Source organism: Amblyomma maculatum, chromosome 3 (assembly GCF_055883805.1).
Source record: "Amblyomma maculatum isolate TAMU_Amacu chromosome 3, ASM5588380v1, whole genome shotgun sequence".
Lineage (NCBI taxonomy): Eukaryota > Metazoa > Arthropoda > Arachnida > Ixodida > Ixodidae > Amblyomma > Amblyomma maculatum.
In genome coordinates this window covers 30,880,383-30,894,338 of record NC_139346.1, presented here as the reverse complement: position 1 = coordinate 30,894,338, position 13,956 = coordinate 30,880,383, and the positions used below count along the sequence as shown (strand labels likewise).

General features: G+C 46.7%; 1 protein-coding gene across 1 annotated transcript in view; it reads left to right on the top strand.

Annotated features, from left to right (window-relative positions):
- The window catches only part of LOC146194447 (uncharacterized), a 79,068-nt gene that overhangs the window by 29,853 nt on the left and 35,259 nt on the right, over positions 1-13,956 (top strand). Inside the window, exons 4-8 of the mRNA XM_084596054.1 lie at positions 3,213-3,276; positions 4,479-4,776; positions 6,430-6,669; positions 8,348-8,629; positions 11,703-12,014. Coding sequence (XP_084452180.1) covers positions 3,213-3,276; positions 4,479-4,776; positions 6,430-6,669; positions 8,348-8,629; positions 11,703-12,014 — 1,196 coding nt within the window. The remainder of the gene's footprint in view (positions 1-3,212; positions 3,277-4,478; positions 4,777-6,429; positions 6,670-8,347; positions 8,630-11,702; positions 12,015-13,956) is intronic.

Below are 13,956 nucleotides of genomic sequence, written 5' to 3'. Positions count from 1 at the left end.
TAAATCGCCAGTCCTCAGAGGAAGCGGTTCTGCTGAGAATCCATGAAAACTTTGTCATTTTTACAAAGCTGTCAAGTTTGTGCTGCTGACCATCATTTCAGTTTCTCAACTAGGTGCCCTAGGTGGGGCAAGGTGAGAATTGAGGGCCGTGTGGACCTCAGGCGAGTTTATTTTAGAAGAATTGGTGTCATATCTGTGAAAATACTGGAAGATACCGGGAGTGGCTGCGCAGCAACCATAGTTATGCATAAATAAAGTGAAAAAAAATGGTGGTGGCTTAGCTGGGTTAAGCCTGGATATCAGAAGCGAAAAGCTTCGGCGATGCTATGGCTTAGCTTGTGGTTCCTTGGCGTAACTATGGCTTACCGTGCTGTTCACGATTGCACCCTATACATATTTCATGCCTTATCATCACGGTGAAACATTGATTACAGCCGTACATCACATAAGATTAAACTTTATTCCGATTCCACATCATCATTGTTGCACTTCTGTATAGATATAAACACAGCCCGGTGAAAGCGTGCTGAACCGGCTAAATAGTGAACCGGCGGAGTCGCGGCGGTGGTTGTTGCGGTTTCGACCAGCTGCGCCTCTGCTGTGACGTTCCGTGGTTTGCGCATGCGGAGCTGTGGCTTTTATTGCGGAAGAAATACTACGCCAGGTCTAACCGCTCGTCGCTGTGTGCCATGTCCGTGTCCATCACCGTGGTCCCCTGGCAGGAGCTGCCAACTTGGGTCTCTTGTTTCACATGGGACGGTTATGTGAGACTCACCCTACCAGGATCTTCGCATTCACTTTACCCCTATAGGCCACTAAGGCACGTATATACGGCTAGGTTAAAGCGGGGCTTTATATGTGTTTCTAACGACGGAGCACACGCGAGACTAGTGAAGCTTTTCGCTTCAAATATTATACTTAATAAAGACGTTAGGCAAGCAGGCACGATCTCCCCAGTGCTATACAACTTGCGTAGAGGACGTTTTCAGCCATATGGAATGGGAGCAGTTAGGGATCAGAGTTGATGGAGAATATCTGAGTAATCTGCGATTTGCTGAAGACTTTTCCTTGCTAGGTAACTCAGGAGACCAACTGCAACGAGTGATTCATGGCTTAGGCAGGAGAAGGTGAAAAACAGGCCTAAATATTAATATGCTGAGGACTAAGGCAACGTTTAACAGTCTGGGAGAGCAACAGCTCAAAATAGGTAGCGAAACGCTGGAAGTGGTAGCCGAATAAGTCTACTTACAGAACAGGTAGTTACCGTAGATCCGGGCCATGAAAGGGAAATAACTAGGAGAATAAGACTCGCAAGTTAAGTCTGGCAGCTTGGTTGTCCCTAAGAGGAAAGTATACAACAGTTGCGTCTCACTGGCTATGGGGTTGAAAAGATTCTACTTAAGTTGAGGACAACCAAGACAGCTATAAAACGGAAAATGACTGGTGTATTATTAAGGGTCATGAAGTGTGCAGAGTGGGCCAGAGAAATAACTCGAAATATTGATATTCTACTCGAAATCAAGAAGTGATGGCCATGGGCAGGTATAATAGTGGGAAGAACCCATAGCAAGCGACGGCAGAAAATTGTGTGGATGATGTTAAGGAGTTAGTTTATGCAGTTTGTACAGGACCTGATTTACTGGAGGAATATAGGCGAGGCCCTCGACACTCAACGTCTATACTCCGGCTGATGTTGTTGTTGTTGTTGATGATGATGATGATGACGTCATTTACCAATTCAAGCTTGAACTCAGCCAAGTGCTGAGCGGAGCATTTGGACTCGGGGACATATATTACTTCCTGTGGCTAAATGTTACTTTACTTGAATGGAAACAATGGTTTTCATTCAAGTAATAAGAAGGCCATTTTTATAGCACAGGTGATTTTGTTTTCCCCCTACACGTCTTGGTCGATGATGGGCCTTTTTAATCTGCCAATTTTGGCACCGGTGTTTTTTTTTTTTTTCGTTCCATGTTAGATTTCCACTCGCCTTTCATATCAGCGCTTAACCGGGGTAATTGTTTCGACTCACAATAAACCTAAAGATAACAAAAAGAAAACGAAAGAATAAAATACCCAAATATGTACAGTAATGTATGCCTTTACCAGTACCAGCTTTCAGGTTCTCGTTCAGGTGAACTGTTCTTGTAAGCATGATGGCAATACGACAGTAGTGGAAGAGGCGAAAATTGCCGTCCCGCTATTAATCCTGCACTGGTCTTTTTCGAAGCCGTTACGGTAGATTATCCGTTTAAGTTATTCAACTGCACCGCACGATTTGGGAGTCTTAATGGTGAAAAGGCTGTTTTCACTAAAATGTGCAATATCTAAAGTACAGAGGACTGAGTATCACATGCATTGCTCATTTTCAAATGGAAACGGTAACGGCGACAAAGATTTGTACGCAGATCTCTGAGGTACTGCTACACTACTTCTGAACGGGGATCACGGATTTTTTTTCGGTCTTGACGTCACGAGTTTCTTTCGAGTGGTTAGAAAACATTCCACTTCTATATATTTATACTGCTGCCAGGGCGCTTCTTTTTGTAGCAGTTAGAGCAAACATCAATTTAGTCCAGAAATTCGATTGTCTAGTTCCACTAGTAGATACTGCATAGATTTGGGAGTTTTCGCATGTTCCCGCTAGACGTCGCCTGCCTCGCTCTGATTTCAAGAGAGTGCGATCGGAGTGCAGCCGGAGACCTGTGTATTACTGTGGCGTTTGGCTGATAACATCTTTTCCACCGAACTCACTGCAATACTACTCAATTCGAAACCGAAAAGACATCTTTCGCTGTTTTATGCGCAAGGCTTGCGGCGCAACCAACATCGTCAATTCTGTTTGAAGATAAGCCCAGTAACATCATAGCAACGCTATAGCGTCACGTGTTCAAGAACAGCGACAGCAGCGCTGCCGCATTGTTCGTGATTTGTGGCGACAAGTGCGCCATGGAAAACGCAGATGTTCTAAGTGTCCTATAAGATCGAATGCAGCTGGGGTTTCTTTAGTGCCCTATACGGTATGTTTTGGGTTGATATTCTGCAGACACCGAAAGGCGGAATTTGGTGAGTTATTCTGAAACGTACGTACAGTGAGGGGCTGCAGATGCCTACAGCGGTAACGTGTTTCAGGTATTGGGGGACGATGCGCTTGCCTACTCCGTCACTGTCCACGGTCACTTACCTGATTGATGTCTGCTCTCTTTGTGCAGTGGACCAGGAAGAGTACACGGTTGAAGAGGATGACGACGAAAGCTACGTCGAGTCTGACGACAAGTAAGCAGGCGCCGCATCTCTGCTTTCCTCCTCTATGCAGCGGAAGGGGCAGACTTAAGGATTACTCGAAGCCCGCAGTACGAACGATCACTTTAACTCGTGAGAACATGCATCTCAGCTAGCGCTATCATTCCTTCTGCTCACGCGATGCGCGATCACTTTAATAGCACTAGTAAGGCATCGCCCATCGATCTCCAGAATGCTGGCAGAATGGTAGTGGATAAAATGAATAGGAACTGTGGTGCCGTCACTGCCAATGCTTCAAATAACTTTTGCTTCGCTTCTCTCCTATTGCGCTCGATATTTAAGCAACGCAACGACAGCGTCGCAGCACATGGTCGCGTTCTGTCGGTGGCAGGCAGCAATGGTCCACAGCTAATCTATTGTTTAGTACGCTTCAAAGGATTTGTTTTACTCTCCTCACTGTGCGGTGCTCCTCAAAATCTAAGCATCCCTTCCCTCAGCTCCTGCTTTTTTTTTCTCAACTGTATTCACACTCCATGAAGCGTGACACCGAACGTGTTTGACCCTGCGAGCGCCCGCCACTTTCAACACGCATGCTATTGTAATCAGACTATAACTCTATCAGCCTCAAGGCAAAGAAGACTGTGTGAACGCTTGTGACTTAGTTTTCAGTAATGTGGGTGGTGCTCTAGGACATTTTCCGACATTTCGTCCAGTAAATTCGACAGCGTTGTGTATCAATTACGAGTATTACATGCTTTATTTACTGGCATGAATTGCATAGCCCCTATTTAGTGTCTTTACGCCACAGTGTTTAATTCTCGCGGAATGAGCACATCTAATTCTGTGCGGAGAGGAGTCTTCAAAGCACATGTTAGACAGCCAGATTCTGTGTATACCAAGTTCAGAAATCTACCAGCCATTCGAAGCCCTGTGGTCTTTAATGATGCCGTGTTGGCTCCATGAAGTGCCTCAAACAAAAACCCTTTGGCCTAAAGACTATTGACCAATAATTTACGTTCTTTGAGGCTCTACTTTGTGCTCAGATTATGACGAACGTTATCGCACCTACGCGGTGTCTCCGTTCCCCTATGTAGCACCTTTTCTGGGCCTTTGAAAAGATACGTGAGAGCATTTGCACTTTGATAAAAAACCCGATGTCGGTCAGTAGTCATGGCAAATGCAAACCAAGCGTCAAGGAAAGCAAAGCACTCCCCCCATTTTTTTTTCTCTTGCAGCAGCCTCGCGGACGATAGTAGCTATCAGCCGGTGGATGGCTACTACTCTCACAAATTTCTTCAGGACCTTCTGGCGCGCATGGCAAGTGAGCCCCACCCCATGGTGGTAGCAGCGTGTGGCCACGAGGTCAAACGGGAGCGACTGGACCCAGCGCTGGCAGAGGCGTACGTGGCACACGCCACGCGCGTCTACGAGGCGTACATGCGCCACATCGATGCCTTAGGTGTGCTTGTCACCACAAAGCTGCAAGACGTGCGTGACAAGGCCACCGACCTGGACCTCGCCCGACGGATCCAGGTGCTGTGCCATTGTATGCTGCAAAAGGGAGTCATCGCCTTTAGCCATCATTATTAGAGAAGTGCACTCGACAAAGCATCGCGCCCCTGTTGGGGACCTCGCGTTTTTTACCAGGAAATTCTTAGTGGTAGGGATTGTTGAGACGTTAGCACGGTCATTTGATACCATGTAAGAAATCGCACGATGGCGCCAAGCTTGAAGTTGAGCCGGAGTGACTGGATCTCAAAATGTGCGAAGTTGCCCACCCTAAAATGTTCAGAGTTGACCAACAATGGGACGATGGCCTCTCTAAAAAGTGGGGGGATCTAAAATGTTTAAGTTGACCAGCAGTGGGACGATGGCCTCTCTAAATAGTGGGGGGGGGGGGGGTCTTAAAATTAGCTTGCTAACCCATCAATTCAGAAACGTTGGCTCATACAGAAATAAAAACGTTTAGTCGTTGAATTAAGAGGAAACGTAGTGTTAGAAGAGTGTCTGTTAGGTTGTACCAAAATTTGTGGTATTAGATAAATTAGAAGCTCAATTAAGGGGTTAGAATGGCTTTATTGATCAGGTTACTACCAGAAAAGGTTCTCAAACACTCGAGATAGAGGTGATTCATGCAAGCGTATATGTTGCCGAAATAAATGTTTCAGAATGTGCTTAAGAGCACCTCCAAGATCAGTTTCTCAAGCACTGATATATTTGGCTTCTTTATCCCGCGCCAAAAGCTCGTTCGCAAACATATATATTTTGCCTTACACCTCAAAGTTCTTTGTAAGTGTCGTGGTTTTATTACATTGGAAACTATGTTGTAAGTGCGTTTATGCCGTAAATTTGGACCTAATGACGGTCCGCAGTACGTCTGTAAATAAATAAATAAATAAAGCTGCCGGCGTTGAGTGCAAACGATGACATCAGAATGCTCGAGGTTCATAAAACCTTACGTCATCTGCTTTTTAGTTGGCGCCGAGCTTCAAATTGAAAAGGCAATTTGAAAGTTTGAAGGTTGGCAACGTTGAATGAAGTGTGGATTCCGATCAACAGCGTTATACGCCGGGTTTGTAGGATTAATTTGGAATAAGGCTAGATTTTGGGGGATTAGGAGTGCATTACATTGGTTTGTTTCAGTAGGGTGTAGGCCCCATCAAGCTTCCTGCATCCACGGCGTTGGAAATGTGATGTTAAAACGCCAGGAATCAGGTAATGTTTTTCTAGTCTGTTTCGATCGCGACAGAATAATAGAGGATTATAATGGATTGCGATAGATTAAGGTTTAATTGCGTTGATTGCAATGAATTGTGGTCGACAAAGTGTGGGTTCTTGTTAACTGCGCTTTAATAAGTTTCTCATTAGGCTGTTGTAAGTTGGATTTCCTTACATTGCGATGGATTCTTTGGTTGCGATGGATTGCAGTGTACTTTTATAGACGTCTGGTCGATTGCGATAAAATAAAATTGAATTACCATGGAATAAGTTACGTTTGGAACAATTTGCCTACTGGTAGAATGAGCAGGAGTGGGGCTGGATTCTGGTGGTTTGATGTAGATTAAAAAGTTGTCAGTGCTGTCTCCTTCACAGCATATGTGTTCTGCAAACACTTTATAATTTTAGGAAAGAGGCTAGCTTAACCAGTACTTGGTCGCATTTTCCTCCCCACCTGCCATGACACAGGTTCAGCTGTACGTTGACACTGTGGAAGCGGCCGTGTCTCAGTTACGCCGAGTGGCCATGACGTGGGGCTCGCTGGTGCTTCTGGACATGGGCGAACCGGAGCGCACGGTGCCAGAGGGGATGTCGGAGCAGTACCTCTTTTGTCGCATTGTATCTGCTTGCCTCAAGCTTCGAGACACGTGGTGGAGGAGCGAATTCTATCTGGCCAAATACTTCCTCCGGTTTCTCAACAGATGCCAGGTATATATGCGAACTTTGAAGACTCAGTTTCTCGTTTGGGCAAGATTAATTTCGACGGAGGGTGAATGAACGCGATGAAAAAGTTGTAAGTTTAAACTATGTCTTAGAACCAACTCAAGGGAGTTAGCCATCAGCCGACGCCATATTCGCTGCTGCCACTTCGCTGTAGTCTCGATTCCCTGCTCGGGAAGCTTCTCGACAACACTTGGTCTAGCTTCTCGTTGCTTTGGGGTCATAGCAGCTTGTCTTGTACGGCTGCGGTATGTGTCTTTAGTGAAGGTGGCCGCCTCTACACTACAACGCCTCTTTTTGCCATTCCGCCTAGCGGATTGGCCCGACAATATGCGCGCGGTCTCGGCCGCACTCGCCCAGGCGAAGTAATGAAGGCATATTTATCTACGTTAACTGAAGGAGTGGCGCAGATCAAACTTCATGAAGACGACGATGTTCATAGCAGAGCGCGAGAGTGTGTTGCAGTTGGAACTTGATGATAGCGATGACGTTTGCTGCACAGCGCGATTACGAGGCGTGAATGAATGCGGCGATAGCACTCGTGCCTTGGCGAGGGATGTGATGGCTCTGGCGCAGGTTCGAAAGGCACTCGCCAATGTTTTTTTACAATTTCGCTGAAGCTGAGGCCACGTGGTACACGCCGTTGCTATGCGATGGATTCGCGCAGTTGCCTTGGCGACCGCCATAGTTTATACATTGCTGTATAACGTGACCTTGACGAACGTGGGCAGTACAACTAACGCTCTAAAAGGTCGAAGGCAAAGTTAGCTTGAAGCGTGTTCGGAAGTGGATATAGACCGTGTCAGAGCTCCACAGCAACATCAGGCTTAGCGTGCACAGCAAAGCGCGCGTTTAAAGGCGAAATGGTGTGCCATTCTGTCAACCAATACAAGATTGGTGTGCCATTCTGTCAACCAATACAAGATTTTGGTTAATATGATGTCAATACTTTTTTTTTCTGCGTGTCTAAATTGCATATAACAGCCAACCATAAAGGCGGTATACGCTTTTCAAGAAATGTGATGTTATTGTCGCTTTCGTATTCACGCGAAACCTAACCACTTCGGAACACTCCGGAGGCTACCGTAGACAGAAAAAGTGAATTTCAGTCGCCTTTCCGGCGAATACTTATAGCATTGCTAATATAATGTTTTCTCCGTACCATCAGCCAGAAAAGCGGCTGTGAAAGTGGCACTGCTCTCATCCCTTTTCTCACAACAGCGTTGAGACCTGGACGACACATGGCATATTCTTCGAAGTCTCAGTGTACACTTCTTTCTCCCATAACCACATTTGATGCATTCTTGTGGGCCAGTAACTGAAGCGCGAGAGTCGACCCGCAACTGAAGTGCACTCACCCGCGACGTTTGGATCAGCACGCGGAAACCATTGCCACACAGCTGTGGCTATGGTTTCCGCGTGCTAATCCGCTGATCTCAAAGTCGCAGTATCAGAGCTGTGCCATGATAGCTAAACTCTAATTAATCGCTAGTGTGCTGCGCCGTTCGACATTGGAACTAGTTAATACACTTCGGGTGGTCGAAATATGCCGTCCGCCTACACACAACCGCCGAGACTTTCCCTTTAGTACACGCCTCTCAGAGCTCACATACTAGCCCGATATGCGACCTGTCCCCGGTACCTATATCCGTTCTGCGTGGCGCAGGGCCTCTCCGAGAACTGGCAGTCGCGGCTGCAGGAGGCCAACGTGACAGTGCTGCGTGCCTCGATCGAGGCGCACGAGCGCATGGACCGCGAGATCGGACTGTGGCAGTGGGCCCGCACCATCCGCTTTCCTTCCGAACACCGGCCCGAGGCACTGCAGCCAAACCTGCTGAGTGTGTTCGTCGACGAACAGCTCACCGGAGATGTCTCCTCGCTGATGACCTTGTTCATCTTTGAGACGGGCAACACCGTCTTCCGGGCAATCTTCTCCATCCAGAAAGAGGTAAGCTGGGGCTGCACCGATTTCAAGCGTCACTTCGTTGTATGTCGGATAGTTGCACATTGCTAACCATTTGCACGCAGCCTCAGCTTTTGCTTCGCACGTACTTGATCTTTGTACAGAGAGTAGACTGTTCGCAGGAAACAATGTGGCTTATCTAAAAAAAGCGCTCCTCTCAAACACACCTTAATTGTCGCAATTTCTTTATTGTAATGATACTTTTCCGTCGAAGTACATGACCATCCTCGTCGTGAATGAGCACACTACAGCCGGCTGAAGCACGACAAAATGCGTAATATTTTCATTGATGTCTTCAAAATGCTGCCATTTTTTCACGAATGTCTCCTTCACCATGCTGATATATATGTGGATTTTCCAACATTCTGCTCCAGCAGCAGCCAGTGAGCATTTCTGCGCGAAATACAAAAGTGAAATGTAACAGATAATGGATACGTCGTTCCATGCGCAATACGTCACCGATAATATATTTGTGTCTTGCAGTAAGCGGCGTCGCAGCAAAGTTACGGCATGCATTACCACGCTAGACTGCTAGAGGAACATTATGCTCGAATGAGCAAAACGAAATAATACCTTCGAAGCTATCTACCGAGGGACTGGAGACTGGATACATAATTATATAAAGCGTAGCTCGATTTATGCATGACTAGGATCGCAGACTATGCATTCGGCTGAAGTTGATGTTATTTTTCCCACCCGTACGTGCACCCTTTACTGGCTGATATTGTTGCTGCATGCTTTCACAGTTGCTTCACTGTTGATTCACGACTTCTTTCGCAGTTGTTTTCACGGAATCAGTTCGAAAGCGTCCATACAATAAGGCAGTGTTATCTGCCTATTACGGCCGTCTACTGAAGCTCTGTTAATGGGACCAGTTTTATATAACCTGCTAAACAGACCCGTTATAGTCAATAATCACTCACTAAACCCGCCGAAAGTTCTACACTCTGGAAAGGAAAGTGCAAGTAATAATTAAAATATATATTACTCAATGTGACAATAGTTGCAGCACACGAAAAAGACTAAAATTATTCACGCTTCCGAGCCATGTCGGTATAGCCGATAAGAAAAGCGCCAACGAGCGTTCCTCACGAGTTCACAAAACTGAAAATATTGGCAAATAATCTACGCCTGGACATATCTTAGGATGGAACAATAAAACTGGCAGTCGACTATGCATAATTAAAAGACGCAACGGTACCTTGCAAAGCAAATCCTCGGTGAATGGAAATCATCTCAGTGCAAGGAACGCTTTACTGAAGTTTCGCTTTCGAATTTAAAGCACGCAGCTAATAAGTCCCATGAAACAAATGCTGCCTCTTCGTGAAACACGAGGGGAAGGGCTCAGAGGTAACTATTTTGCTTTCATGCAGAAAGCTACAACAGGGAAGGCGTGCCGCTATATTTTTTCACAAATACAATCCTTACTTCTTCACTTTGCGTTAAGGAAAAGAATACAGTATACTTAGCACGAGTTCCTAGATTTTTGGTAGAAATACCTTTTATGAACCAACTACAGCGCATAGAAAGCTAGTAGCCACTCAACACAACAGTGATAATAAAAACCTTAGGCATATGGTGGCCTTAAATAACAGATTTAACAAAGCGTACTGGGCGCGCGCGCATACTTGATATTATCGCCAAGGATTTTAAGTGGGCAGGCTGGCTTTTAGATGCATTTACTGGTGGCTAGTGAAACAAACACGCACGGAATGCAAGAGGACAGGATACATGTTAGCTAGCATGTGTCCTGTGCTCTTCTGGTCCGCGTGTCCCAAACCTGTGCAGTACTATTTACAGCTTGCTCAGAGAATGCGTTCTAACGAATGTATTGGGAACAGATATTTGATTTGATAATGGCCAATGGAGAAAACCTTAGTAATTGGACGTTCGCTGATTACATCGCCTTGCTGAGTAGCTCAGATGTTCAGAGCAGCACAAAGGTTGATTAATATGAAATAGCACTGAACAAGAGTTGGGGAGGAGCCTCAGTTCGAAAGTCGAGCCAACCTTTCGACCAGGAGAGATGTCTTCGTCTCGTCCTTGTCGAAACATTGTGTTGGCTTGCGAACTGAGGCTTTCTCTCAACCTTTCTCAGTTCTCGTACAGATTGTGTAGCCATCTTTTTTTGCTCTACGAAGGGATGATCAATGGCACACACAAGCAATAAGATCGGCAAGCCTGCAAAAATTCTACAGAAAACTGCAGTTACGTTCAACAGCCACGGACATGAACACAAGTTTACAATACGCAGCGAAGTACTGGAAGTGGCAAGCGGATACGTTTACTTAGGACAGATAATCGCCGTAGATTTGAATAACGAAAAGAAAATCACGTGCCGAATATGAACCGTCTTACCCAACTGATGGTGAGGATGCTGTAAAATGGCTTCATGATGCAGAGCGACGATGCTAGGGACTGTGGCTATTGCAACAATTTAAGCGACTTCCAAACTGCTTCAAGTGACACTCCTGCATGAGGGTCAAGGACTAGGAAAATTTTGACGCCATGCCAGATCGGACAGGAAACCAAACGCGCTTAACAAAGCACCACAAGCAGCCTCTCCGACAAGTTTCTATGCATTCATGTGTTCTGCATCATTTTTAAGCTACACGAAATACTGTGCCGTCTGCTCAGTCCACCCATCGCTGCAGATAACTGCCAACAGATGAGTGAACATGTCCTGTAAAACATGAAGTGCAGCGAAGAAACGAGTGGCGACGCAGCGTGGCCGCTGGCCGGAGTACCATAATTCCCATGGTGCATCGCGGCAGCTGTGGCGTAGCGCAACTGCTCCTGAAACCGGTTTTTCGCTTAAACGCATGAAACCGAGAATAGACACACGCTTACGTTTGTTGCTTCTATCGTCTATTTCCTGCTGAACAGGCACATCATGCTAGGTAAAAGAATTTGCTGGTTGAAACAACCGAAGGTGTGAGCGTTTTCCCCCGCATGTCTTTTTCCTGTGTCCGTGGACATCTTTGCTGCTGGCTTTTGCGCGGCTGGGCATGCACGAAGTTTTTTAGTAAGGCACGCTTCGCAAAACGCTGGCTTGCAGTTCGAACGCCGTCAGCTGAGCTACGACTGCCGCGAACTGGAGACAGAGGTGCGTGGCACCTGGGCTGCATACTTGGAGAACGTGCACGAGCAGTGCGCCAGCCTGGGTGCCAACAGGGCCCTGTACTGCATGACCCTCGAGGAAGGAGAGGACGCCGCGCGCATCGGTAGCGGCCTGCGCTTCTACATGGACCTCGTGTCGCCACTGCACAAGGCTGTCACCGTCGAATGGTCCAAGACGTACTCCACGCTGCTGGAGCAGCTCGATGCCGCGGCGCAGGCTGAGCCTGACCGCAAGGCGGACCTGGAACAGGTACGCAAATATGATCCTTGAACTGGTCTCTTAATGCGTGTAGGTCAGTGCGCTTTCGAAATAGGCATCGTGAGGATTTTTTGGGGCCTACGAACACGGCACGGCCCATTTCGTGGAGTGGTTGCTAACTAGGGAAAGGACATTTGCTTGTAGCGAACTTTTTTTTTTTTTAATTTCTAGTCCCTTTCTCGGCTTTCTCGAGTCGATCGTGGTAGAGCCAGACCTGTCTAGACACATTCAGGAATTCGCCCTGCAAAACGACTGTTAATTCGGCAGAATTCACGGAAGCCCTGCTAGTCAAAATTAGTCGAATGCCGTATTCTTCGCCATGTTCCGGCACGCACAGAACGCCGGTTCCCCGCTCCCTCCCCCCCCACAACACACATACGCCTTGTGGTCACGCGAATGGACTTGATTACACAAGCCCCGTGCTCAGTGTAGGCTTTGCGGATGTGCATCAAAATAAGGGTCAGTGTCATGTGAAAAAAAAAATATATATAGCCCTGTTTTCACAGCGCGTTAAATGGAACCCCCATTCGAGCCTTCCAACTGTTTTCCAGTCGGCGACCAGATTGCTTAACCACAAAAACAAGTAGTGTTAACCAGAATGATTGGCAATCACCCACTTTTCTTGGCCCGTGCATATATTTATCGGGCGGGCAAAATATTTTCTGCATGGACGCCGAACAGTACCTCAAAACTGCGTCTACAGGAAGATATCGTCACCGGCTCTCCTGCAGATGGGAAGATGCGAATACCCCACATTCAGAAAGAGAGGTCGTTGAACGAGTAATGTTCTGCGGTCTCCGCCCCAACGCTGTAGCGCTCCTTGTCAACCGAGGTGAAGTGTAGACGCTCAAACTGTGTTCAAGCCTGTCCGGAGTGGCTCTCAAGGTAACGCCATTCAGCTGAAATTCAAAACGGACGCCAAGATAACGGGCTTGACGGAAAAGAAGCAGAATGTTTCGCCCCGCAAGCAGTGGTGTGCGTGACAGGAAACACGTTACTCCGCGTATACGCCATTGTTTAAAGCTCCGCTTTGGCTAACGGTACACGCTGGACACCAACAAGTGTTTCCTTAGGGGAAAGCGGGCAGAGAACGACGACATTAAATGCAGCAGCCTCGTCGCGTTCCTTGACCCATCCGCACCTGCGACAAGTGACGCAGTGTACATAAAATTATATTTAGGATAGAGCACTTTACTGCGCAGGAAAAAGGGGAAGCACTGCTGCAGTATGTTTTCAAAAGCCGGACATTATCATGATTGTTTTCATCTCTGAACAGAATGTAGCCGAAATAATTTTACATGATATTGTCATACCGCATTCTTTGCCTTCATTATGTCAAATTTATACAACTGCCTTTTTATCTTTATTTTGTATCTCACTTATTTAGTGTCTCATCTCACTATACGCCAGTCATTTTGCGATAGAAAGGCTTCGTTCTCTATTGCTGCTGTTACCGGTAGTCGTGCCTTATCTGCGAGTCAGACGCCTCCCGTTATCTCTTTACAGACAAAGGATAATGACCGACCGCTGCAACAGAGACAGTGAATTATGCATGCGGTCTGATTATTGCTGTGCACTGAATGTACTCCGGCGTTGCGCGCACTAGCCTTTTGCTGCGTCCAATGACGTCATTTGCCGCCTGAGAACGTAATTACCATGTGCGTAAGCAGGGGAGCACGCACTCTCACTCCAGCATTTTCGCTCTCCACGCATTTACCCGCAAAATGGCGTCCTTGTCTGATAACCGCCGTTCACCGCGATAAAGGCTACAATGGCAGCGTCTATGGTGCGTCGCCTTGAATAGCGCACAGGTAAAACCGCTGCTACAGGTCCTGTCTGTGTTAATGAAATGAGCAGACTTGTCACGATTCCACAATTTCGGAGAACATTTATGCAGATGATGAATAAAAGTTAATAATGCACCTATCTGTAT